General features: G+C 42.3%; 2 protein-coding genes across 5 annotated transcripts in view; both read left to right on the forward strand.

Annotated features, from left to right (window-relative positions):
- si:ch73-138n13.1 (trichohyalin) lies at nt 1-9395 on the forward strand. 2 transcript variants are annotated; one of them, XM_051950447.1, is made up of 5 exons: nt 1-326; nt 2265-2349; nt 4748-6087; nt 6195-6279; nt 7221-9395. In XM_051950447.1, exons 3-5 carry the CDS (start codon nt 4763-4765, stop codon nt 9393-9395), a joined length of 3585 nt encoding a protein of 1194 aa, XP_051806407.1. In that variant the 5' UTR covers nt 1-326; nt 2265-2349; nt 4748-4762. The 2 variants fall into 2 exon arrangements, with proteins under 2 accessions (XP_051806407.1, XP_051806408.1); XM_051950448.1 differs by lacking the exon at nt 6195-6279.
- The window catches only part of LOC127530206 (uncharacterized protein KIAA1671-like), a 25681-nt gene continuing 8507 nt past the window's right edge, over nt 9385-26558 (forward strand). Inside the window, exons 1-2 of one of the 3 annotated variants that reach the window (XM_022196887.2) lie at nt 9385-10173; nt 17411-17536. In XM_022196887.2, the coding sequence (XP_022052579.2) occupies nt 9385-10173; nt 17411-17536 (915 nt within the window). Of the gene's footprint in view, nt 10174-17410; nt 17537-19724; nt 19915-22231; nt 24042-26558 lie in introns of those variants that run through there. The other 2 variants (XM_051950453.1, XM_051950452.1) reach the window with 2 other exon arrangements.

The following is a 26558-nucleotide window of genomic DNA, read 5'->3' on the forward strand; positions in this document are numbered from 1 at the left end:
CGAGGACCAGTTTATGGTTTGCTACGCTGTATTTTCACAGTGCTTTCTGGAAGCAGTATGTGGTGTTGTCTAGCTTGACTGTGCTGCGGCTGCTAACCAGTCCAGCGGCTTGTTCTCCGTCTAGTCGATCCTGTCAACAGCACTGCAACCTGAGACGGGATAGCCAGTCAGTTGGCTAGCTATGTAAACCTGCTAAGTTAGCTCCTCCGCTAGCCTCTCTAGTAACCAATTGTCACGACTCCTATTTATCCTGCTAGCTTGCGTGGACATATCGTGTTTAAAGTTGTTTCGACAAGAAGAGAGGAAAAACTGACTTTTATCGCTTGGTAAGTTGTCTCCAGTTCGTGTCAAACATCCAGCTCCAGTTAGTCTTTCCATTTTGCGAGTTCAGCTTCTTCAGTTGTTAGCTTACGGCTGCTAGCCAGCAAGCTGTTGATGCGTTTATCTCTCCTCTCATTTGAAGTCTGCGGGAATTATCAGACAGCTTCAGCTCTGCGTTTACTTTGAAGGCATCTCGCTCATTCAGTACTTGTGCACAATTTTCTAGTAGTCAATGTGAGCAGGCCAACTCTGTATTGTTTTTGCGGAATTGGAGCGGATCCTGTCCACGATACGAGGCGGTGTAGGTGAGCAGCAGGACATGAGGAAGAGGTAGCACTTGTTGCAAACACGGGAGTGGGGCAGATGGAAAATCACCAAAAGCAGCCACCGTTGTAACATGGTTTGGATTTAATTGAGACACTACTGATGATCTGTCTTTGAATTGCTAATTCATCTGTGTTTTAGTTATCATAATTAGTGGGGGGAGGGTGGGTGTATGTAGCATCTGACAGGTAAACACATTAAATCTTCATTTTTTTTGTAAAGAAGTGGTGCATTGACACATTTAAAGTTGGATTTAATTGTACCTGGAGTACTTTTTGTTTGCAAGATTATGCTAAATCTGTCCATTAATACTGACAAATATCACAGACAGACTAATCTCTGCATAGAGTCCTCTTAAATGACAGCAGGCAACTTAATCTGTAGATGTAGCTCTGCTCCAGTGTTTGTAGATTGTAACTTAAAGCTTTGTTTTGCACTGTGTGAGAACTCATCTTAGAGTGACTGTACTACTTTTTGTAGATGTCAGTAGATTAGGTAACATGAAGTTGTCTGTTGTCTTTGGAAGAAAGTTTCCTTTGCATAACTGGCTGAACAAGGTTAATGACTTGATATTTTTTTCTACTAACAGCCAGGCCAAAACACAACAAACTATTTACCGGTTACCCTTTGCCCTGCTCTTCTCTACTTCCTGCTAGAAATCAAAGAGATATGTCTGTTGATAGATCCTCCAAAGATACCTGCCAAAAATATTGAATATTCAGCATTTGTATGTACCAAGCTAGAACTAGTGCAGTTCTGACTTATTGACTGTTGTTTTTGTAGCTCTCAGTAATGAGTTTTGTGTAGAGTACTCACTTGTATGCCTGGGTCTATATAAGGCAGACACTTTCCTAATCCCTGCTGTGCTGCTTGACCCACCATCACAGCGAATGTTTAGCATTCCATCTTGGCGAAGGCGTTTCCTGTCAACATCTAAAGTTCAAGTTTTCAACTTTTCAATCTTTCTTAGCCAAGCACAAGTCAGTCCGTGTTTTTTCAGTGTCACTTTCTTTCCTTGGGTTTCCATTTTCTATATTTGTTTTGTTTCTCTGTGGGATATAATAACTTAACTGGCTGTTGAGAAGTTGGACGTTATCGGTTAGTGCATAAAATGAGATGCACAGAATAAGCTTAGAGAGGTTAATAACACATGGCTCACATGTAAGTGGCAGCAGACAGAAGCATTTGCAATATTTATGGTTCCAACATTCACAGATTGAATTTACATAGACGTAGTAAGCTGTGCGTGAGGATTGGCGGGTGAGGAGTGATGCTGGACATAATGCAAATATACCAACAGGGAAAGGTAAACATATCACAGTACTGACTTAATGACTTTCGTTGTGCATTTTGTAGTTTTTTTTTTTTTTATAATGTGTGGACTAATATCCCATCAGCTCAAATGTATGGGTGTGACTGTGTTTACTCAAGTCTGTGTCAGTGTAAACATTATCATCTACTTGCGACTTGTACAAAGGCGTGAGAACAGCACAGTGAAGAGACTTTGGGACAGCCCCTCTGTAGCTCTGCTCTGATTTCTCTACCATAGCCTGAAGCATGTCTGTTGTCATATGTGAAAAGTTTGTGCGCTCTATTGACGTAAAGTGTGTTCCCCTCAGGCTCCTTCCTCCTGTGTGATATGACATCACAGTTTGGTTACAACAAAAGCCTGAGCTCGACAGCAGACTGTTGACATCTGGTCAGGTAGGATGTCCTGTTTTTTGGGTTGTTTTTTTTTGCAGCAGCAGCAGTTCCAAAAGAACTTGCTGGTCTGTTCAGTGAAATAACTCAACAGCAACATGTGGAAAGCATTATCAGACGTGAAGCAGGAGCCTCTTAAAGGGCTAACACAGAAATGCTTGAGTAGTTTTCTGTCTTCATTGTCAGCATAGAAACAACTGATAAAAACAGTTATCATCACCGTCGCTCGTTGATCTCCAGCTATCATATGTTTATCACTGTACCTGCTTTATTTTGAAGAGGCTGGTGATAGTAGTCTTAAAAGTTCACTGGGGTGGAGCTGAGTGTTTAATGGCAGTCTGGTGTGAGTTTGCAGTGAAATCCCCCATTCACTGTCAAAGACTAATACAGGGTGGGGAAGCAAAAATGTCCCATTGACAAATTTGAATGTCCTGCCCAAACGGTGAGGGTAATCAAAACAATAATTAAAATTAAAGTTCCTTACCTTTAACCCATCTTTTTAGTATTTGTCAGACCTTGGTGCATTGTGAAATGAGCAAGCAACAAGCAAAACGCAACAGGGTTTGTGATCTCCTGGATGCCCAAATCCCTCAGAAGGACATTGCCAAGATTGTTGGCATCAGAGGACCATTCGCTGCGCCCAGCATGCCAGACAATCCAGTTTGGGCACCAAGAGATCTCCAGATGGTCCTGGGAGTCTTGGGCTCAGATGGCAATAAGATGCCCCCCTACTTCTTCAAGCCAGATCAGAAAATTGGGGCTGATGTGTACTACAAAGTTGTGAGATACACCGTTTCGCCCTGGCTGAAGGCCACCTATTCTGACAACAACTATGTGTGGCAGCAAGATGGGGCTCCTGCTCACACATCAATCAAGGTCCAAAAGTTCTGTGAGTAGAATATGGCAAACTTCTGGCCAAAGGCATTTGGCCCCTGAGCTCACCTGATCTAAACCCCCTGGATTTTTTATGATGGGGCGCCACTAGTTGAGGGCTAATGCCACCCCTCATGCCAATATGGATTTACTTAAGGCTGCATTCTCCAGGGAATGGGAGGCCTACCCCAAGGAGGATATCAGGAGGTCCTGTGCCTCTTTCAGAGGCTGTATCGAGGCCTTCATCATGGCTGATGGAGGACAGATTGAATAAACATGTTCTGAAAGCTTTAAATTTGTGTTCTTCAAGAAATCAGTTCAAAATTCCAAAGAATAAAACAGTTATACCAATTTATAGTTGGTTTTACCTGACAGGACATTTTTGCTTCCCCACCCTGTATGCTGGTGTTACAGCATAACAAAGCAAAGAAAACAGTGACATTGTACCGTTGTCCTGCCCCTCCTTGTCTCAGGATCCACCTTAAAGGTATGCAGTCATGATTACTATGACACCAGTAATTCAACTTAGTGAGGCACTTCTTTACCTGATATTTTGGTAGATTACCAACAAAAAGTGGATAAAGTTTAAGGTAAATTTTATCACACTGACCCAGTAAAACTGAGTAAAGTAAAAACAATAATTCTGTCCGCTCCACACTACATTGCGCTACAGTGTCTACCACATTCTAAACTAAATAATACTGTTTGTATAGACAAGGCAACATATATTGTAGCACCTTATTTTTTTAACAAAGCTTAGTGCAACCAGCGTTAAAATATTTCCTGAAGGAGCACAGTTGCTGTAGATAATCAATTATAGTCTGTGTAAAAAATACAGGAAACACATTTTAGTATGGAATCAAATCATGTCTTGTAACTTAAGCTCCTACTAACACAACTGGTACTTAAACAACAGTCCTTTTTCAAAATAAATGTGCAATGAAGAACATAAATGATCACTGCGCCAACAACTGATGTAGTTATCATGCAAGTTTAATGGACCTAAACTTTAATGTTATCTGGTCCACCAGTGATTGTTCAGCTATGAAAAGTCAGTGTTTACTTTGAGAGTGTTGTTATTTTACTGAAAATTTTACCAGATGTTTACATTACAAAAAACAAAAATAACTAACAGAGAGGACTTTTGGCTAGTGAGTTGTGAATGTGGTATTTTGCACAAACAAGTAACCACTGCAGTTATAAAAGGAACGGCATATTAATGTGAATATGGATGGAAAAAAACAGCCATTTGCTAATTGTTACGTCATGTTTAACAATCGGCACATGTGCTTTAACCTGCCAGTGTGATCAATAAACTTTTATAAATGTCTTTCCTACTAAGGCTTATAATTGTTATGTAATGTAAGACACTCCATAAGACAAAGTCCATACTGGATAGATATGACTGCTTTTAGGCTAATTATAAGTTAATTTGTATGATATTGTGCTGTTTTTTGAATACCTCAATGATAAAATAAATACTTTGTTGTGCTGAGGTGATTTTTTTTTTATTTGTATTTACAAAAAGGTGCTGTTACAAAGGATGGCTGCTCAGGTGGAGGTTAAAACTGGGGAGGTAGGGAGGCCAGTGGCAGGAGGACGCCTTCACCTGAGTCCTCTGACTGACTCCAGCAATAAGAGCCTTATCGAGATTTCATCTATCAATCAGTCACATATCATCACACCAGAACCTAACAAACCTGTCCCCGGCCCCAAGCCCCGACTGACTCCCAAACCTTTTGCTGTGGAGAAAAATCCCACTATTAAGCCCATACTTGCCCCTAAACCCCAAACCAAACCCCGACCAGAGTCCACTCGCCTTGCTGGATACAAACCTGAGTTTCCAACCAGTCCAAAACCACAGCAACCCGTTGCCACCGGCAAACCCAGGCCAGTATCAGCCAGCCCCAATCGTCCTGCCCCTACCTCCTTTAAAACATCTAATAAGGTCAACGCTGGACAAACAACCAAGCCAACGGTCCAGCCATTTAAACCAGCGCCTCCACTCGACCCTGGAGATCCCAGCAAACCCACTGCCCCTGTGCCAGTAGAGAGGCAGAAACCTGCTGCCTCAAACTTAGCCCATTCCAAAAGTCTTAAAAAGCTTCCATCTGCAGAGTGGTCTGGAACCACTAAAAAGGAAGACGAGAATGATCAGACAGCACAGAGTAAAAGTGCTACCTCCATTACCAGAGCTAAGTCCATGGGTTTTCTTGCTCAGGTAGGGCAAGAGGAAGAAGCAAAAGAAAAAGCTTTGCCTGAAGTATCGGTTCCACTGCGACCCCAGACCAGAGGCTCCAGGCCCAGACCTGTTTCAGCCATTTTTCCTGGCAGTCCAACTAAAGCAGAGACATCAGTTCCAGCACCTCGCTGGGCCACAAGACGACCCCTTTCAGCTGATCTCACGTCCAAGTTTGAGTCTATTGGTCTTTCACTGCACCGTAAAAGCCCTAAAGCAGATACTAAAGAGAACACTCCAGAGGAGAAGGCACTGCCACAGAACAGAGAGCAAGATAAAACCCCCAAGAGTACCACAGCACAAAGAACTGATGGTGTAGGTGATCCTGTCCTCTCAGACCAAAGCAACAAAAAGGCAGAAGAAATGAAAGAGACTGATGAGGATAAGCGTGGCGTCAGCATCAAATCGCGAATCAGTCTTCTCCTCGATTCATCGACTTCTCCTGTGCCTGGTGCCACAGGCCTGGGACCAGATCCTCAGTCTCCAGTGCAGCTGGTTCCTGATACAGAACCACCAGTGGGTGTTAAGCGGCTCATCAAACAGCTAACAGAGGACACAACGCCAACTCAGAGCCCTGTCCTGAAACCAGCACTGAAGCCCCGCCCTCTGCCCCTTGACCTAACTAAAAGGTAAGAGCTGCTTTTAAAGTTTCCTCAGTTTGGTTTTGTTTTGTGTCTTTGTCCAGGAGTTCCATTGTCATGCATGGCTTTTGTCTTGTGTGATGTATGTTCATCAGGTTTTCGTCCGAGAGGTCACCAGACCTTGTTTCCCTCACTGAGGCAGCAGACCGCCATGAGATCAGCAAAGATCCTCAGAGGAGGGTAAGAGAGGGGCTAAGCTTTGTAGGAACGGATTTTTGTTGGGTTTGGCCTATGTTTAGCAAGCAAATGAGCATAACAATGAGGAAGCTTAGTGCTCGGAAAAGCAGTGCTATTCTCTAAACAGGTTCTCGTTTCAGTGTGTCTCATGTCATCTCTTGCCAATATGAAATCCAAGGTACATAACAAGAAGAAGAAAAGACAAAGAAGAAAGAGGATATTAATGTTTGCAATCTGCCGAAGGAAGTGAAGTCTCAGTTATATTTGTTTGAACTAGATGGGACTTGATTGGATGAGATAATTGTGTATCTGCCATTGTAGTTACACTTAAAACCATTCTGAAATACACCTTGCTTAAGGAGTTCTTACGTTTTATGTGGCCAAAGCCTGTCTACATTCAGAAGGAACTTTCCATAGAGGAAATGGGGCATTGCAGCTGAAAGAATTGCTGTCATTGATGTACAAAGCTGTGAAACCAAAGACACCCAAAGCATTAATCATCCCCAGTGGCTGCTAGTTATGAAACACGCAGAGAAGAGATCAGTGAAAAAAAGGTCAATACAGAGCAGCTTTGATTACCACCTTGGCACCACACCCACAGTTATGAGGCCAACATAGAAGAAGGGGGTTCCGTTTGTGTGCTGACAATTGTTCAGTCAATCATTTGAGCTCCTTTGTGTGTTGTATTTTCCTGTTCTGCTGTCAACTCACACTTTCTCTACTCTCAGGTTTTATAGTAGTAAAATGTGCTTCATTTAAGAGTTATTTTTTGAGTCTTTTGTTTCTGTCAGTTGATTCTTTCTGTACCAGATGCATAGTGTTAAAGTGGTGATAACAATTTAATTAAAAAAAAACAGCCTGATTATCAAATGGATAAGTAGAGAATTAGTTGCAATAATGCTGTTATTGCTGTGAATTCTCAGTATGTCTCTTCATTTTCTCAGGCTGAAGAGTCTGCTATAACTCCTGAAGAGCCTGAGGCAAGACAAACATTTGGTGCCACTTCCAAGACAAGCGGTCCTGGTGTTGAAGTACACACAGTGCGAGCATCCTTGTTTGAAAATTATGTGGAGAAGCACAGTGTGTTGGTGATGGACGAGGGCAACAATGCCAAGGATGCACTCAGCAGCCCGTCATTTCAGAGAGCAGATATGGAGGATGAGGGAACTCTGGTCACTGCCACCTACAAAGAACCTGTATCTCCATCAAGTCCTATGCGGATTTTACATGCCTTTGACACCGTGCAGGCAGTCGAAGAGAATTGCGCAGTGAGTGAGAGCGTCCCGTCGGCTCAGTGGGAGGATAAGGCCATGACGCTCCGCTCCAGACGCTCAGAGGGGAGCAGGCCAGCGGCAGAGAGGGCTGGTCCAGCACAGGGACAACCAGCTTTGGCAGTGATGCCAGAACGGCAGCCACGGTATCTGAGAGTAGGAGGTTTGCAGAAGTGGACCACCTCAAATCTTGACCAAGATGCTGGTTTAGAGAAAGGGATGCAAAAGGAATCTCAAAGGGAAGGAAAAGTGAGTTTAGATAAGGACAAAGACAGGCAGGGAGTGGCAGAGCAGGATGAAGTGGCTGCAGCCCCTAAACGTTTGAAAACGCTGCAGACAGACGAACAGCCGAAACCCAGGGCAACTTACTTTGCTCTGACGGGGCAAATGCAGGAGCCAGTTTCTCCTGGAGATGCCGGTACAAGCATTGTTGACATGACTGCACCCTTTGATGAGTTCTCTGTGACATCAGCTCTGGGCGGCTCACAAGGGAAGGTTCTTCCAATGAAGAAAAATCCATCATTGGATGAAGTTTTCGGAAAAGGACCTCAAGATCAAGTTGACGAGCTGATGAGGAGGAGCCAAATGTCACCCAAAGAGATCCCGTCAGCATCAGACAGACAGGCAGAAGATGAAATGATCGAAGCTGGAAAGAAAAGAGAACTAAAAAAGGAGACGGAAAGACACAAGGCTAAAATGAAAGAGCTTGAAAGGGAAAAACAGAAACAACTTGAATTAGAGAAACAAGACCATTTAGAATTTGCACGAATGAAGGAAAGGGAGATGCAAAGAGAATTTGAAAGGCAAAGGCAGAAAGCGTTTGAAAAGGAGAAGCAAGAATTTGAGGAGAAACAGCGTGCGATGGAGAGGCAGAAACAGATTGAACTCGAAAAACAGAAATTGCAAGAATTGGAGAGGGAGAAGCAGAAAGAACTCGAAAGGGAGAAGAAACAGCGTGCCCTGGAAAGACTAAAACAGATAGAGCTTGAAAAACAGAAACAGGCTGAGCTTGAGAAACAGAAATTACAAGAATTGGAGAGGGAGAAACAGAAAGAACTCGAAAGACAGCGGCAACTGGAAAGAGAAAAACGCAGAGAACTGGAGAGACAGAGAGAGATTGAAAGAGAGAAACTACAGGAAATAGAGAGACAGCGTGAAATGGAAAGGCATCGACAAAGGGAGGAGGAGAGACAGAGAGAGCTGGACAAGGAAAGACGGCTGCTAGAACTCCAAAAGGAGAAACAGAGAATGGAGGAGCTGGAGAGAGTCAAAGAGCTGGAGAAACAACAGCTTGCTGAATTTCAAAAACAGAAACAGAAAGAAAAGGAGAGGCAGCAGATCCTGGAACTTGAAAAGCAGAGACTTAGAGAGAAGATGGAGAGAGAACAGGCAGAGAAAATGAAACAAATGGCATTGGAACAGGAAATGTTAAGAATAAAAGAGCTTGATAAAGAGAGAGAAAGACAAAAGGAATTGGAGAGGGAGCGTCAGAAAGAGATTGAGCGGGAAAGGCAGAGGGAGCTGGAGAAACGACGACAGAGAGATTTAGAGAGGGAAAGACAAAGACAGCTAGACATTGAGAGACAAGAATTAGAAAACCAGAGGCTGAGACAACAAGAACAGGAGAAGGAGAAGCAGCGGTTGAGAGACTTGGAGCGAGCGAGACAGAGACAATTAGACAATGAGAGACAGGAATTAGAAAATCAAAGGCTGAGACGAGAACAGGAGAAGGAGAGACAGCGGAAGGAGGATTTAGAGAGACTTAAAGAGATGGAAAGAAGACAGCTCTTGGAATTCGAAAAAGCAGAAAAAGGCAGAAAAGGACAGGCAACAAATTATGGAGCTTGAGAGACACAGACTGAAGGAGAAGATGGAAAGGGAAGAAGCTGAGAAAATGAGACACATAGCCAAACAACAAGAAACAGAGAGACAGAGACTGAAAGAAAAGCAGAGGAAAGAGGAGCAGGAGAGGATGTGGCTGGAGTCGTCATCTCTAAGGCCTAAAGTTGTTGATCTGGACTCTGTGCTCAGAAATGACCCATTATCTAAGTCCACTTCCCAACGCAGCGATGCTGCGACACGCTGGAAGGAGCCTTACAAACCTGCCATTCTTGACATCGACTCCTTTACATCTCAAGCTCAGCTCACCCCTAGTAAAGACTTGTTTCCTCTGCCTAGTATTCAGGGATTAGATGCTGAGCTTGGGGCGAGGTTACAGCCCACACCTGAAAGGGATGTTAGCTGGAACATACCAGCACAGACTTCAGTAGGTTTCTCAAGCCCAGTATGGACAACATCCCCTATGGACCCATGGGAGCTGCGGCCTGTTGAGATGTCTGTGGACAAGCCTGTGGATGAACCTAGAAAACATGCCAACAGTCTCAGCCCAGAGCAGCTCCTCCTCAGGCAGGAGGATCGGCTCCTGACTCCACAGAAACACAAGTCTAACGTGGTGGATGACCTCTTCAACTTGAACCCTTTTTCTGGGGCAGAGGCTAAAGCCGGGAACCCTGCTGGTGGACTTTATAACAACACTCCAGCAGAGCAGATCTGGTTTCCCAGAGAGCTACAGCCTCCGGACAACAGGGGAGAGACCCAGAGCTACCGGAGATCACAGGGATCCCAGGTGAGTGAGACAGATCCAGGAAATACTATCAGGGACGCTAGTTAATAGTTTATGCCTCTGTGGAAAATGGGCACATTGGAGTTTTCGTTTTTTAAAGAGGTTGAGGATTTTTTTGTAGGAATCAGTCTAGCAATTGCAAAGTTTAGGATGAAGCTTTTATGTCAATTTATATGTATGGACTAAACCATTTAAAATTGAAAAGGACGTACAATATATTATATTAAATGTCATGTAGTAGATTTATACGTGGCCAAAATAATCTAAATGAAAAAACACGTATACAATAATAACTTTATTTAATCACACGCCAAATCAGGTAAACCGGTTCCATTATTCCAATATAAAACTGCATTTTATTGGTTTTGCTAAATGAAATAATGGCAACGTTATGATCTCTCTTCAGCTCAGTATTGGGTTAACAAGTCACTGAAACCATTCTCAGTTTCTACTTAACTGTTTTTCCTGGTTTTTGTCACTGTCAAGCAATATGCAGCTAAAATCAGTCCCTCCAGGAATTTGCGATGTTGCGATCGCGCGAATTCACACGAAATCAACCAATCTCCGCGAATTTTGCGCGGCCTTGCAATTTTGTCCAATCACTGCAACTTTCCCGCAATTTTGGCCCGCCTCCCGTGAGTTCCACCAATCATAGCAGTCCCCAGCACAAACGTAATGCGCGTACATCACCGAATTCACTTCCTTGTTTATGGTTTGAAGATGCAGACATGTGCCATACCAATGTCTCTCATTTACCAACAAAAATTACTGCTGAAGACCATGATAAACAATTAATTCACTGATGTTCTTCACCAAAGCAAAGCTAAACTGTTTTACACCCGTGCAATACTGTGGTGGAATACCAAAAAAGGAAAAAAAATCATCGAGTGACATACTTAAAAAAAAAAAAAAAAACACGAAACAGAACTGCTGAATTGATCAGACAACAGACCACATAAATCACCATGATGGAAACTGTTGCGTCCAGATCCGTTAGAGCACTCAAAGAATGAAGGTAAATTGGATTATTTATTCCACCTAAGAACACGGCGGAGTTATGTGACGATCAGCGTGTGTCAATCATTCCTCTGTTACCAACATTACTCAAAAACAGACTCAGGGATTTGAATGAAATTTTCAGGGTCGGTCAGAAATGACACAAGGACCAAATGATTAGACTTTGGCAGTGATGTGGCTTAAAGTTTGGATCCATGGATTTGTTAAGGATTTCCCATTGAGGTAGCGGCATGGCATCTGACCATGGCAGCAAGTGAACGCTATCTCGGCGGCCTGCTGACAATCACATGATTGTGATCCTACAACAAATCTACCACTGTGGACATATCGGAAATGATACAAGGAACAGTAGATTAAATTGTGGGGGTGTTTCTGAGTCCCATCAATTCCAGTTGCCGGCTACATATTTAGGTCACACGAGTCGGTATGTACACATGCAGAACACACACCTGTCTTGGTGGAGGACTGCGCTCTCTCAGTGCTGTTCTTGTTAGTTGACGTGAAAAGCCGTGAGCATGTGTGTGCCAGGAAGGGAAATTAACTTTTTAAGCCACTGACAGATATGTCAGAATATGATTCATTCAATAGTAAATTAGCATTTTGTGCCGCAAATCTACCAACCACGTCATGTTAAACCAGTATCTGGCTGCTGCTAATGTCCCACCGTGGTGTGCCAGCTTGTCGAAATGGGTTGGAACGCAAAATAATTAATTTTGGAATAAATATTGTCGATTACAGTGTTGAAACCTGTTCTACAAGCTGGAAAAAAATGCAGCTTTTAAGTAATTGTCACTGTCTCCCGCAATTTCATCACAACAAATAAGATTAAAACATCGCAACTTTTATCACAGTTTTTTAGAAAAGCTGCCGCGAATTCAGGCATTTTCGGCCGCAGCAATCACAAAAAACGCCTGCAAAATCCTGGAAGGACTGTAAAATTACTGTTAAACAGTTCTATTAATTCAACATTATTTCTCTATCATGGTTAGTTCATGCTAGAGTCCCTATATTAAGAGAGTAGCGACAACTGGGGGATTTGACGCCATTTTGTTTCCATTCACTGTGCCACGCACTAATGCACCCGTGACTGTTTGTGTACTCGCTTTGAGCGCTATGTGTTTTATTCAGATTTTTACATTCAAAGCTTTCTAGTCATCGTTCAAAAGTAAAAAAGGATGATTGCTTATCAATAATAATGATTTTTTTTTTTTTTTACAATTTAGAGGACTAAACTAGCTATTTGTGGATTGTTTACTGATTTCAAGACATGTTTTGGACAAAATATTTTATTGGCTTGTTTTGTCTGGATGTCCAAGGTTGGATTATGGCCGATTTTTGTGGAATATTTTCATCTTTGACTATTTATGAGCCTTCAAAGGCGAGTCGTTATTTGTTGTTTGTTGGACAAATGTGTTTATATTATCCGCTGTGGTAATCACATCTGAAAGTGGTTTATACCGGCGGATTCATGAGAGTCTAAGCTTTCCATGGGTGTATAATGTTTCTATCATCGAGTTTGCAGCTTCGGTCAATTTAGCAAAATACGTTTTCACATCTCAAGATGGCCCGAATACGGGCCACTGAAGTTTAACGGGGTTTACGGTACCCAACAGTCACCAGTAACACATCTCCATGCATGAAAATGGTCAAAGTCAAAATAACCACAACTGCCTAAAATCTGGGGTTCTCGCCAGCGCATTTCAGCGTAACGGCCCGTTACGCAGTCGTAACGGCCCGTTACGCTATCAGTTTTAAATATTGTTATGACAGTGTGTGGCTCCGTCGTGAGAGAGGAAGAGAGAGCAGCGTGTGAGAGAGGAGGAGAGCGAGATGTCCGAGCGACCCTAAATGCAGCGCGAGCGAGAGAGAGGGCAGTTCGGTAGAGGAGGAGAGAAGGTGTGTAGTTGCTGGGTTGGCGGTACTGTGCGGTTCAGCCACTGTTTATAGACAATAAAGGCTGCAGTGTTCTTCAATACGGCTGGGCTCCTGTGTCTTTGCCTATACGGCTGCTGATGAAGTGAAGGGGGTTAACCCCGGGCTTCCTGACCACGGTCGGGGGCCGAACAGGAAGGGTTAACACTGTGATTAGGGCCGCTGCGTTGTTATTTTGACAGATAACGCCACGTGCGTTTGTTTTTATCGACTGGGTGCCTATCTAGGTTAATTTATGTCTCCCCACCTCAGCCGTACTTTCCTGTCGATTGACCCGTTCCCGTCTATTGCGCATGCGTGCATGTGCATTCCTGTCTATTGCGCGTGAGGACCTGCCGTTACGGTGAAAAAAAATTCTAGTGAGAACCCTGAAATCACATCCACTTTTCTATCTGTCATTCACCCATACATCATAACATGAAAGTACATACATGGGACTAACCTGGCACAAAAACAATGATGAAGTCAGTTTCCATCCCACTCTCCGGACTTTATTTTCCCACAGTTTCCTTCTTTCAGGATCACTGGGAAACCTAAACATGTGGAATCCCTTCTCTGACCGATTTGTGCACCCAAAGGCACAACAGCCCGTCATTTTTCAGGGAATTTAGGAAGCGTTGGAAGACCTAGAATTACTCTCTGCGGTGTAAACAACGTTAACAGAAAAACCCGGCGTTCATGAATAGGAAACAAAATGGCGCCCATAGATCACGTGACCAAAATTTTTGGACATGTCATGTCGCTACTCTCTTAATATAGGAACTCTAGTTCATACTATCCTTGGGCTTTTCATGTCTGCAAGATAGCAGAAAGTTTTTAGATTTTATGTACAACTAGAAAAGCACTCAGAGAGTGCAGACCTCTGCCAAGGATAGAGAGGAAAACGGGAAACCCATGCAGTAAAGGATCATGAGCTGGAATCGAACCTGCATTTCTGACACAGTTCTGTTTACGAATCACCTTCTTAACCAGTTGAGCTATCTGGACACCTTGCTCCAATTTGCTGGACGACTTACTAACCTGTGATTTTGTCATATTTTGGACCACATACTAAAAAAAAAAAAAAAACATACTAAAAAATTCAAAGTGATCCAGAATCCTTTCCGGATTGCCACCAAAATTAAATCAGCTCTTCCTCTTACCATAGTCTACATCCCCTCAAAATTTCATGTGAATCTGCCCACGTGTTTTTGAGTTATCTTGCTAACAGACAGACAGACAGACGGACACACAAACGCTGAGTGTCACATAACCTCCTTGGCGGAGGTAATAATTTAAATCTTATGATGTTAACATGCATTTTATGTGTTGACATTGGTCCTAACCATAGACTGTATATATAATGGACGTAGCATCTGGCTCCAGAATTGAAGCCAACCCGGAAGTGTCAAAAACTTGCAATATCACACCGTCCGCTAGGGTTGGCTCCAAAAAGCTTTTTCTCCATAGATTCCAATTCATTTTTGGAAAAAATAAAATTTCATAGACTGATTTTCTACAGCTCAGGATTTTTTCCCCGTTAGTTTTCATGGTCAAAATGAGAGATCAGGTGGCCGATCTTAAAATAAATCAATACTGAATTTTAAATAAATCGTTAAAGTTGGCGGAGCCAGGGGGCGTGGCTATACTTGATAGACAGCAACAGAAGCCTCTGCGGCAAAACGTGGGCGGGATAAGAGAGTTCTCAGCCAATCCTGCCCCTAGTTGCTCTCCGGTCCAGTCTGTTTGATGACGCTTTTTACGTCACTGGCTCCAAAAAATCCAAAACGGCGACCAGGAAGTAGCAAAATCCGGGCTTCATTTTCTCGGCGTTGAAACCAACGGGTGACGTCACGGTTAGTTTACGCCTGGTCCTAACACTATGGTAGAACTGCAGTCTATTTACCTATGCTGACTCACTATTCGCGAACCATGCTTCTGCTCATTCAGGGATGTATGTGTCTGTTTGATTAAGTGAAAGTGTCCTTACACGTATCCTGTGCCTCTCCCTGTTATTGCGGTGTTGTGTGCAAGGAATATTCCCCCAGTGAAAAACGTGTTCAAACTATAGTTACACTGAAGTGTTTAAATTTTTTTTGTGGGAGATTAAGAAAAGTAGCATAAGTAACATTGTTAAAACAGTGTAACAAAACTGATCATTTGCCATTAAAATATATATTTTACAAGTGCTACGACGCCATCAGAATCGGTAGGCTAATGATTCTGATTGTGTGAACAAAATCCAGCAAGGACACTGTCTGAACATTTTGCAAATAAACACATATTTATCTAGGTGATCAAATGCTAACATGAATGGCTATGCTAAGTGGCTAACATTCTATGAATTACATGGTTCGAATGATAAGCAATGATAGAGGCAGGCGAATGTTTGCCTGGAGAGTTTACATGTCATATCTTTGGAGTTGTACTTTACCCTCCAGAAATGATCATGCAATTAAGATTTCCTGTCTGACAAAAACAATTTTATCAGACAGGACAGCAATACTACAACAATAATGTCTGTCTGTGACTGATAATCACCACTACCTGTGGAATTTTTTTTCTTTCCTGCAACCAACTAATCAATCAAAACTTGGTTGACTAAGACTATTTTTGTAGACTAACATGCAGTCATGGAAAAATTATTAGACCACCAAAAGGTACATTTGTTTGGACAAGTGTATTAATAACAACAAAAGTAGCTCATAGGAGTTTAATTTAAGAGCTGATATCTAGTCATTTTCCATCATTTTCTTGTTCTTTCATCAATAGCTATGGCGTTGTACTGCCAAAAATAGTGCTTTTAGTCATTTCTTGTTTTCTTTTCTGTCTATTTTAGTCTCATGAGACACACAGGAGTTAGTACTGATTCTTAACCATTGTTTTTGATGACTGCAGCCATGCGTCTTGGCATACTCTCCACCAGCTTCTGACATTGTTCTGCTGTCACAGCAGCCCATTCCTGTTGCACAAATCCCAAACAATTGCTTTGTTTAAGGGCTTCTGATTCTCCATTTTGCATCTGATGATTTTCCACAGGTTTTCAGTTGGATTTAGATCTGGTGATTGAGCAGCCAAGCATGGTTTCGATGTTCTGGTTCTCCTTCCAGGCTTTAACTGACCTTGCTGTGTGGCCAGGGGCATTGTCTTGTTGGAAAATCCAGTCATTGGAGACAGGAAAGAGTTTTCCAGCTGATGGAAGAAGACTGTTTTCAGGAGTAGCCCCAAACATGACCTGGTTCATTTGCCTTGTTCCATTCATACTGAAACTACCCCCGATTGTCACTGATCCCACCCCCATGTTTTACTATAGGGGCAAAACAGTCTGGTTTGTAGGATTCTCCAGGCTTCCTCCTAACCAGTAAGTTGGCTGGAGTGGGCATCAACTGAAAATTGGATTCCTCCCTGAAGTGAACCTTAGCCCAATCATCAACAGTCCAATCCTTGTGAATCCCAGGAAAGAGTAACTGGGCTTTCCTCTGCCTTTTGTTGATGAAGGGCTTCTTCCTGCCCTGTGTGACTTCAGACCAGCTTCAAGAAGTCAATTTACAACTGTCCTTGTTGAACAAGTCACATTTCTCCTCAGTGCCCACTCATTTTTAAGGTCCCTGAAGGTCTGAGGACAATTCCTGATGCAGGAACAGATGAGTGAAGGTCATGTAGTGGAGTAGAAAGATGTTTCCTGCTGCGACCAGCTAGCAATTTGGTAGCACCGTGTTCGGCTTGTTTTTTCTTGGTGTAATGAATGACTGTCTTGGAGATCTTCAGTTTTTCGCTACCTGTCTCTCACTCATGCCAATTTCCAACAGTGCCAAGATTGCTGCCTTTGTGGCTTCACATAATTCTTTTGTTTGAGGCATTATGTGAGAGCTGATAACTTGTGAGTTGTGCAACGGCTTGAATGCAAGCAGGAAACCACTCTAGGCCTTTGCATGTGCAGTGCTAATAATGACGCTAAATGGCCTCTGATATACCCTGGGAATACAATGAAGCTAAAGCATCTCAAATAGGACATAAAGTATCATGGAATCAGCTGCATTTTTTGTCGTGTTCATTGTATTCTTCAGGTAATATACCTTTAATGATACCAGGCATTGAAATGAACAAGAAATTGAAGAAAACAAGGGTGGTCTAATAATTTTTTCCATGACTGTATGTCCCAATATTATCAGGTAAACCTAAAGTCAAAATTGTCATTGTTCTGTATGAATGTCCCTCACAGATTTACAGTACACTACCATGTAGCATGATAGTGAGATCCTGTATGCGTACAGTGGTACAGATGTTCACTTTGATCCCTTCTTGTTGTTAGGAGTTGAACAGGATGCGGTCTCGGAGTGTGTCGCGGCGATCAGCACCTTCAAGCAGCGCTGTAGAAGTAAGCCTTTCCAGGATGAGGAGTCGCAGCGCCCACAGAGAGCGGGACCGACACAGCTGGGTGAGTCAGGCTGCAGCTCAGTCTCCGCAAAAACTGAAGCTGTAACTCAGTGAGATTTAAAACTGCTGCTCAAGTCATTGAGTCAGTTAGACGACTGGCTGAGAGCCCTTTGTTATAAATTGCCGTTTTCATTTGGACTGTTTCTCTAAGAGCTCCTTGGAGACAGGGAGGGAAATCTGTGTGCACTTGAGTATGAGCGACGCTATGTTTTTTTTAAGCCTGTGTTTCTGTGTGTGTGTGTGTGTGTCTCATGCACTGAAGACAGCCAGTAGTGGAATGTGGTCGGTTGACTGAAGTTAGTTGCTGCTGGACTCATTGGTGAAGAGCTGATGACTAACGTTGAAGGCATGGCCCTCCCTGCACTCACCTCCGCCTAACCCACGTAATGTTTCTAGGCAAGTGGTGGCCAAACACCTTCTCAGGCCTGTAATTCAGGATGGGATTAGACAAATGGCTAATGGGTACATACTCTCATTGCTCATTTATCAGAAACCTGTCAACATGGCTCAGGTAACCTTTGAAGTAAAATGAGCCATAATGATCATTTGTCACGCAGCCAAGCAGACATGTAATATTTGTGTGTCTGTGTTTCTCCATGCTGATCAGTTATAACTGCTATTACTAAGATTTAACTATATACTTAATGGTTTTTTTTTTATTTCAAAATGGGTAAACAAAAATATGTCTCCTCCCAGGTATCAGTAACTAACATGACACACACGCATGCCATGACATTCAAACATTTATCACCTGTACAGGGTTGGGTTCACTTTGCCTTTTGTCATTGAGACTGTAATTGTAGCCTCAGGATAAAGGCCTGCACTATGAACCCAAAAGTACAATGTGTTGCGTTTTACAGTTGCACACGGCTGTGATATGGAGCTCAGATTAAGTCACTGTAAGTTCAAGGTCACTACTGCCATCTAGTGGTTGTGTTTCAGCTTGATGTGTCAACTGTCCTGGTGTCTGAGCTGCTCCTTGTTGCCATTTACAGTGTTCTCAGGTTTGAAAAAAGATGTTGAAACTACTGCACTGCAGAGGTGATGGTAGTGGAGCTAATTGGAATAGTTTAATCAGGCCACTGTTTAAGGAAGTACATCAAATTCCAAATGTTATAACAGCCAAGAAAGCACTGAACATAATTCACTGAAGTAGAGGCATTTCACATTCATGTTAAAAACTACTAAAGACAGATTAAAATAGTCTGATGGGAAATGGAATATTTTAATTGTTTTGCATTATAAAACTGCCTCTAATTGTTTAAATGTGTAAATGTCAATGACCCATTTTAGAGTCTTAGCACCACTATGTTTTTGAAACACACTACATACTACAGTTTAATATAATATATAAAAATGCTATCATTTCCATGTCCCATGTCACTGCTGAATGTGACCATGCATTAGTGTAAAGGTAAACTTACAAAGTTATAAAGCAGAATATCACACTGGTCTAACACTACAGCTCATGATTATTTTCATTATTTATTCTGCTAACTGTTTGGTCTGTAGAGTTTAATTAAAAAAAAAAAAAAAGCCCATGACAGTTTCCTAAAGTTTCACTAAACGATGACCATAGCCAAAAGAATCTACAATAATGATATGTTCAGAGAAAAGAATACCAAATCAGATTCACTGTGTTTTGTCTTTTTTTGGCAAATTAATTACACTCAAAATTCTGAATGTGGAGAGGTAGAGAGAGAATAAGTGCGTGGATATCATGATATCATTGTATATTTTTTTAATAAAACATGGGTATTGTCAATAATATTGTTGATAATTGTGACACCTCTAGCTTTTATTAGTCATTTTGTAGCAGTCCAACACCTAATAATATTCATCTTATTGTCACTGAAGACAAAATCAACACATTCTCACAAGTATGAAGCTAACCTAATAGCGATCAGCTAATCAATTTATTGTTTCTGTTCATGTTTCATGTATCAGGTTCAGTGATACCTCAGTGATAGCAGCAGGAACTCAGCATGGCATAATTTGAAATGATACAATGTGACAAAAACACAGACACACTTCCAGATTGTTTTCAGTTTGTTAATAAAACAGCATCACATATAGTACGTCTTCAACAAAGTACTGTGTTTGTTTTAGATTATTTAAAATTTATAAATCTGGCTGAGGAAATCGCGTTTAAAGCCATGAGTGACGGTGTCAGCAGATCACAGAAATGATTACTTTTGGGAAATGGCTGACAGAAGCATCCTCGGACTCCCAGAGATGAGATAATAGTTGTGTGGTGACATCACCGGTGTAAGTGTGTGAGGGTCTGAGGCCGTTGGGTGCGGCAGAGCAGAGATGGGCACCGTGCTGAGAGCTGTGCTGTACGTGTGGTCATGCTGTCTAACTCCGTACTGCCTCTGGGTAAGTGACAGCGAGCCTCTCTTAATACAGATGTTTCTCTGGTAGATATGTATGTTTTTATATACAGCGCTGCATGTACAGTTGGTCGTTATCTTACACAGCAGACCGTATGTGCTTCAGCTGCATCCTGTTTCATCTCCTCCTGTAGCTGCTGGTTGGGTTTCTGGCTCGGACTCTGTGCACAGACTGATGAGGTCATAAGAGGGGAAGTGATGAGCAGCTGTGAGTCACTTCCCAGTAGATGATGTTCAGTATTAGGAGGGGAAATTTCAGAAAATAAGGGAGCAGTAATACATTTCATGTTAATAATCGCTTCTTTCTGTTCAAATCAGTAATGGGAATATTACCAGTCTTGAAAGCCTAACATCCTTGTTGCAAATTTGTGTTTGATTGCAGCTCATTCAGAAAACAAGTGTGTGCATATTGATGTCATTTAAAAGCTGTTTATTTGGAGTAGTTCTGTAACTAATGGCTATTTTCAACATTTTTAGGTGGATAGCTTTTTTATCCGTCATTATATTTAATCTGCAAAATATTTTTTCCCACTGTGGCTGCAAGTAGTAATTATTTTCATTATCTGTCAATTCTTTTCTCAGTTAATTAATTAGATTTGTGATCTATAAAATGTCATAAATTAGTGAAAACAGATGTTCATTTATGTTCCCCAATGCCCAAGATGACGTCCTGAAATGTCTTGATTTGTCCACAGCACAAAAACATTCAGTTTATTGTCATAGAGGAGTAAAGAATCCCAAAAGTATTAACAGTCAACAAGTTGGAATTAAAAAAATATATGTATAGTTTTTGCTAAAAAAAATAGTCAAACTAGGGTATTTATTTATGATTTTGTTTTAATTGTATACTTAAATAATCCAGGAAGTGGAAACTGGCAAAACTACACTGATCCAAACACTGATAGTGTCATGCCACCTTTTATTAGTCTGCCAAGAAACATGGCAGAGTTATGTGATGATCGACGTGGTTTGTCTGTCTGTCTGTTTGTCTGTTAGCAACATTTCTCAAAAACAGACGAACAGATTTAGATGAAATTTCCAGGGAAGGTCAGAAATGGCACAAGGACCAAATGATTAGATTCTGGCACTGATGCAGCTTATAGTCTGGATCCACGGATTTGTTAAAGATTTCTGTATCTTTGCGAGATAGCATTACTGTAACCATGACAACAAGTGAACACTCCATCGGCTGCCTTCTAATGATCTCATGTTTGCGATCCTACAACAACTCCACCACTGCGGACCATGAATTTTTTTTGATGATTTCATCTGTAGTAAATGATACGACTGAGCAGCCTTGTTTACCTTTTTATTTACTTTTTCATTTACTTATTTATTTTATTTGAAAACTTTATCAATCCCACAAGTTGAAAGTGTATAATTCGTGATTAATTTAATAGTTTACAACCAATCGATCGTTCAGTGAGATGTTGCATCTCTTTCCCACAAATGTAATGTAATGTACCTGCACCAGAATGTTACATTTACAGTGACACAAACAGACTAATGCAACAAATCCCTGCATATAAGAATTAGAAACTACCCAAAATTTAGCCGATCAAATTAATGAATTACAATATAACATAATAGTTCATATATTCAGTTAATTTTCTGTGGATTGACTGGTGGCTTAATCAACTGTTCAATTGTTTTGGCAGTAAATTTGAAGCTACCAACTTGATAATTAACTTGAGAAAATAAATAATAGAGGAGGTCAATGGATATTACTACGTTATAGTTGTGCAGTATGAGAAATATTTGACCATCCAAACCTGCAGATGTTAAATATTTATCAGATCAAGTAATCTAGCCTTTTCAGTCTGTTACTTAAAAGTCAAAATACCCAGGAGGAGGCAGCCATTTTGAGGCTAAGGAGTACATGTGAGTGGTCAGTTTGTGTGCTCTTGGAAACTGAGAACCTCACAGCATACTTGCCTTCAGCACAGCTCTTCAAAGAAACATTAATCAGATTACCTGTAGGGGGCATATGTGGACAGCCATTGAGCGTTTATGAGCCCCTCTGTCCCAGTTTGCTCTGAGGTTAACTCTCTGGAGTGCTTGTGGAGGTGCCCACCGTGGCTTTATTTAGGGCAGAGATCCCTCCAAGTTAACAGCATATGTCAGGAAGTTAGCCGCATTCTCTAATCTGCTGTGTTGTTTGCATGAGTCAGACTGAGTGAGATTTAAATAAATATTCATTTGCCTTTTGTGACTTTTGCTTTGTGCTGACCAGCTGGTTGACGAGAAAACAGTATACAGAGCCACACCTGTCCTTTCACTCCTGTCTGTCATGCATGTCAAATCCGTCTATTTATAGATTTGTCTTAAACATGATCGCGCACTTGTGCTCATTCCTATCTGACTGTATCACACTTTGTCATCCTCACTCTCTCTCCAGCTTTCTCTGTCTGTTCTGAATGGAGATGCTGTGACCACATGTGCAGTATTTCCTCTTTCTCCTCCCTCCTGCTACATTCGTTTCCCCATTGCTTTGCTATTCCGGCTGTGTCACTTAACCGTCTTTCCCTGCAACTGAATCAGGCTGGAGCAACAGAGCACCGCAGAACATATATCACCCTCCCCTCTCCTCCCCCCCGCTCTGAATCAGGGACCTCCCATTCTCTCTCTCACTCTGTCAGACTTCGCTCCACACTCCCTCTCTCCACCCAGTTTCTCCTTGGCGGTGAGTCCTATAAAGCGCTGACTACAGAGAGCAGCACTGCTGACGCATTTTCTCCTACCTGCCCGTACCTGCAGGAAAAGGCGAGGAGGGTAAAATTGTCTCCTCTCTTGTGTGGAGCCGACTTCTCTGCCCGAGCACTCTGTCCTGTTTACTCTGTTTGGCGCTGCATTGCTTGCCCTCTGGTTTTCCTCATGGAATACGAATGACTACAGCAGCTTTCCGTTTGCCACCGGCTGCCCTGCACCATTTCACCTCGAAGGAGATGGCATAGGACAAGGCACCATGGGGATGTATCGCTGTTGGATGGATGGATTTTTTCAACTTTGAGTCTGACCCTCTTTTGAGAGAAAGGGATCAACACCAGCTCTGTGAGAGGTGTTTGGTTGGCTGTAATTTAGGCTCAGATCAAGACAGAAGCTCACACTTGCCACAGGGCAGAGATTTAGAAGAAGTAACCTCTATGATGGAAACAGATAAGTGAAAGTTTAGCCAAACACCTTGTATGTTGAGGACATGATTCTATCATCATTACTGGTCACTTCTGTACTTGTGTAGTTTGTGTAGCACTTTGTGTACTTGAAGCCATGTAACCTGTTGGAAGACAGTGCAGCGTTTTTTGATCTCATAGAGTAGTGCCCTGCATGACTAATAGTGAGTGCTGGCCTTACGTTACCTTGACATGGCCATTCCGGTGCTGTGCCAGGCATATCATAGCAAGCATATCTAGTGAGCATCGAAATAGACATTAGAAAGCGTCACAGTTCCCTTACAGCCGACAGCCTGGAGCCTTCACAGGGATGAGTTGAAACAAGAGTCCTCAAGGCTCCAGTGGGACTGCACTGCAGAAAGGCCATTCAGAAGTGAAAGTAGGGAGAGTCTGCGTCCTGCAAAAGTCAGAGACATACTGGTGTTACTGCAGTGCTGTGAGCAGCAGACAACACCAGCATCACCACAGTTAGCTGGCTGAGCTCTGTTGTTGTTCTCTCTGTCACCTTCGTCGCTGCTGCAGTATTGACCCTGTAACCTACGTCAGCGAGTACCTAAGACACCATCCCCGGACTGCCATCTCTCCAGCATATCTCGTGATTCCCCCTGAGTCACGGCTCAGCTCACAGACTCTATTCGGACACAGCACATCCTGCCACTAGTGTGTCGTGATGGAGTATCTCGGGGACAAGCTGTCAGTGGCTCATTCTCAGGTGTCGGGATGGGTGGGAAACGTCCGTCGCTCCCTTCACGGGGCGCTCAGCTTTCTGTCCACCTCGGTGGAGAGGGGAGGCAGGGGAGAGGACGGGACCGGGGACTTCAAGAGAACCAATTCCCTGCGATCCCTCGCCTCACGCAGCAGGGAGTCCATCCGCAGGTTCTCACTGCGCAGCCAGCAGCGTCTGTCCTTACGCAGACGCACGGCGCCCAACACCCCCACCGCTGTAAGACAACACACACATTTTAAGTGCAAAGACACAGCAGGGACACACTCACAGACACCCGTTACATACACTAAAATGATCCACAAACTGACCGGACGTCAATGTGATTCATGTTATTATACCACGATTATGCTTTCACTACTATTAAATTTACATCTGCTGCAGTTAAATTAAGCACAAGTGGAATTCAAGTCATTTTGCAGCGATGTCCATGTCACTGTGTTAACAGCTGCTCTTTCATCAACTGTTTGGTCTGCAGCCAAACATGCCAAGAACTTGTCCATCTGCTGTGCTCTGCTCTGCCCTGCTGCTTCTCATCTATTTCTTTATTTCATCACATCTCCGTCTTATGTTATCCTAAACCTTGCTGCTCTTTGTTTAGCATAGCTGCTGTTCTACCAGTTTTTCAAGTGATTCTCTTGTCTATTATTGGGTTTTAGTAATATTAGGCACAAAACCTGGCGACAGGAGAGAAAGAGCTTTATTTGAAGTCATACTGTTTACATTGGCAAGCTCATGAAAACACAGAAAACTGGTCTGCCTTGTTTCTTCCTGATGCCTCCAACCTGACATCTAACCTGATCTTTGCGGCGCACAGATTTAGAGGCCCGTGTGGGTAATGTATGCCTTACAGTGACGTTGTTCTTGTCTTTAAGTTAACGCCTGTTTGCTCAACTACAGTTCAACACCCCCTGAGTGACAACTCCCAAAGATAAGAGCTGTTTTCATGACGTCTGTGCGGCTGTCAGTCGTGTCGCCTTTTCTTGCTCACTTTTAGACATCAGCAACTTTTATTGTGGTCTCTGGAAGCAGCATGCCTTCCCACCAGTAAGTGGATGTATGACAGCAAGAGGTCAGTAATGGCAGAATGCAGACAGTGGCCAGGAAGCCAGTAAATGGCTTGGAGGAGGCGGTGGATGTGTGCTCCACACCACGCTATCATAGTCCAGTCATATACATACAATAAATGAAAATAAGGCAACTAGCTGTTTGTTCCCGAGCCCAGAAAATGTACAAGCTGGTTCTGGAGTCTGAGCTATTATGTGAATGGCTCTGTATTAGTCTGTGTATTAAAAGTATTAGAATTAAAGTAAATAAAGTATCACCTCTGCCACATTTACACATGCTGGTTTAGTTTGGTGTCACTACTGCCATGTGTTTGACATTGGGCTGCTTTGAAAAGCTTTGGATGTTATCATAGCAGATAAAGAAATCTTGAGATGTATGTCACCGTGAAAAGTGAGTAGTTGTTCTGTCTGCCTCGTCTGTGTCCTTTTGTGCGTGAGACAAGGCACAGCAATACCACAAATTCAGTAAATATAGTTGTAATGCTGAGAGTCAATGTCCACTTAACCAGACAGCTATGTGCAGTTTTCAGTATTTTAAGGCTTTTAATCTCCACTTTGAGCAGTGACTCTTAATCTCTCATTTGTTGTCTTGGCAAATCTCAGTATAAATAGTTGTGCTCCGTTCTCTCTAATATTCCAGTGTAGCTGTTGTAGTATATAAAGATGGATTTTGCCATCTGATAGCTAGCAGTCACTCGTAATCTCAAATGACTTTGCAAGATGACGGGTTTGCACATCTCTGGACGATTCAACTGCTCTGACATACAATCTGTGTCATATCAGATGTTGTGTAAATATACTTTAAACGTCCAACTGTTCATGTCAACCAGGTTCTGAAATCACCCACTCGCCGTTACGAGCCGTGGATACATGTCAGTACAAGTGATAAACACGTGGCAACTAACAATTCAAATAAGCTAGCAGGTATTAAAACAGTCATTTAATATGTCATAGCAGGGCTTTTCCTGGATCAGATGGGTCTTTGAGAGATGACTAAGCATTGCAGTAAAAATGATTGGTCTGTGTTGACTTACTGGACAGAAATCTAAGCTTTTGGTGTATTTTCTGACCATCAGTGTTTATAATGCTAGAGTAAACTGACCCAATGAACAAGACAATTGTTTATTCTTTTTTATATATATTATCAGTTGTTATAAGTTTAGTGCTGGTGATTTTTCTTTGCTTCAGGCCTCTTTATGGGGTAGCAAAAAACCCTCTGTTCAAGAAGACCCTTCAGCAAGGTAATTGAAACTTCATTATCCCACCAGGGGAAATAAATTTGCTTGACATCACATAAAAAGACACATATAAAGACAAGTGCAGGTATTTCTTATTGCTGGATTTTAAAGTAATGGGTACAAACTATTTGGAATTTAAAGGTTCAGTGACCATTATCAGGTTAAACCAAGCAGAACAATTTGTTTTATTCACTTAGTACTTTGGCAAACTATCTTAATGTGAGCATAAATGAAGATTTGTCAGATACATGAATATTACACAAATTTCATGTACTGTTACAGGTGACATGCGGCTATCTATAAGTTCAGCTGCTGGCATCAACACTTCCACCAGACTGGACATCCATTGATCTAAGTGACAAACATTTGATGTCAAACAATCAACAAAATCAGGAAAACAAACCCCAGACTGAAAGTAATCCTTTAAGTCA

Source organism: Acanthochromis polyacanthus, chromosome 7, assembly GCF_021347895.1.
Source record: "Acanthochromis polyacanthus isolate Apoly-LR-REF ecotype Palm Island chromosome 7, KAUST_Apoly_ChrSc, whole genome shotgun sequence".
Taxonomy (NCBI): Eukaryota; Metazoa; Chordata; class Actinopteri; family Pomacentridae; genus Acanthochromis; species Acanthochromis polyacanthus.

What these genes read in the sequence shown, in the direction of transcription:
- si:ch73-138n13.1 (XM_051950447.1), top strand. Translation starts at nt 4,763, where the DNA reads ATGGCTGCTCAGGTGGAGGTTAAAACTGGGGAGGTAGGGAGGCCAGTG. An exon ending in CCCCTTGACCTAACTAAAAG is followed by an intron (nt 6,088 to 6,194) that starts GTAAGAGCTGCT and finishes TATGTTCATCAG; the next exon opens with GTTTTCGTCCGAGAGGTCAC. An exon ending in GCAAAGATCCTCAGAGGAGG is followed by an intron (nt 6,280 to 7,220) that starts GTAAGAGAGGGG and finishes TCATTTTCTCAG; the next exon opens with GCTGAAGAGTCTGCTATAAC.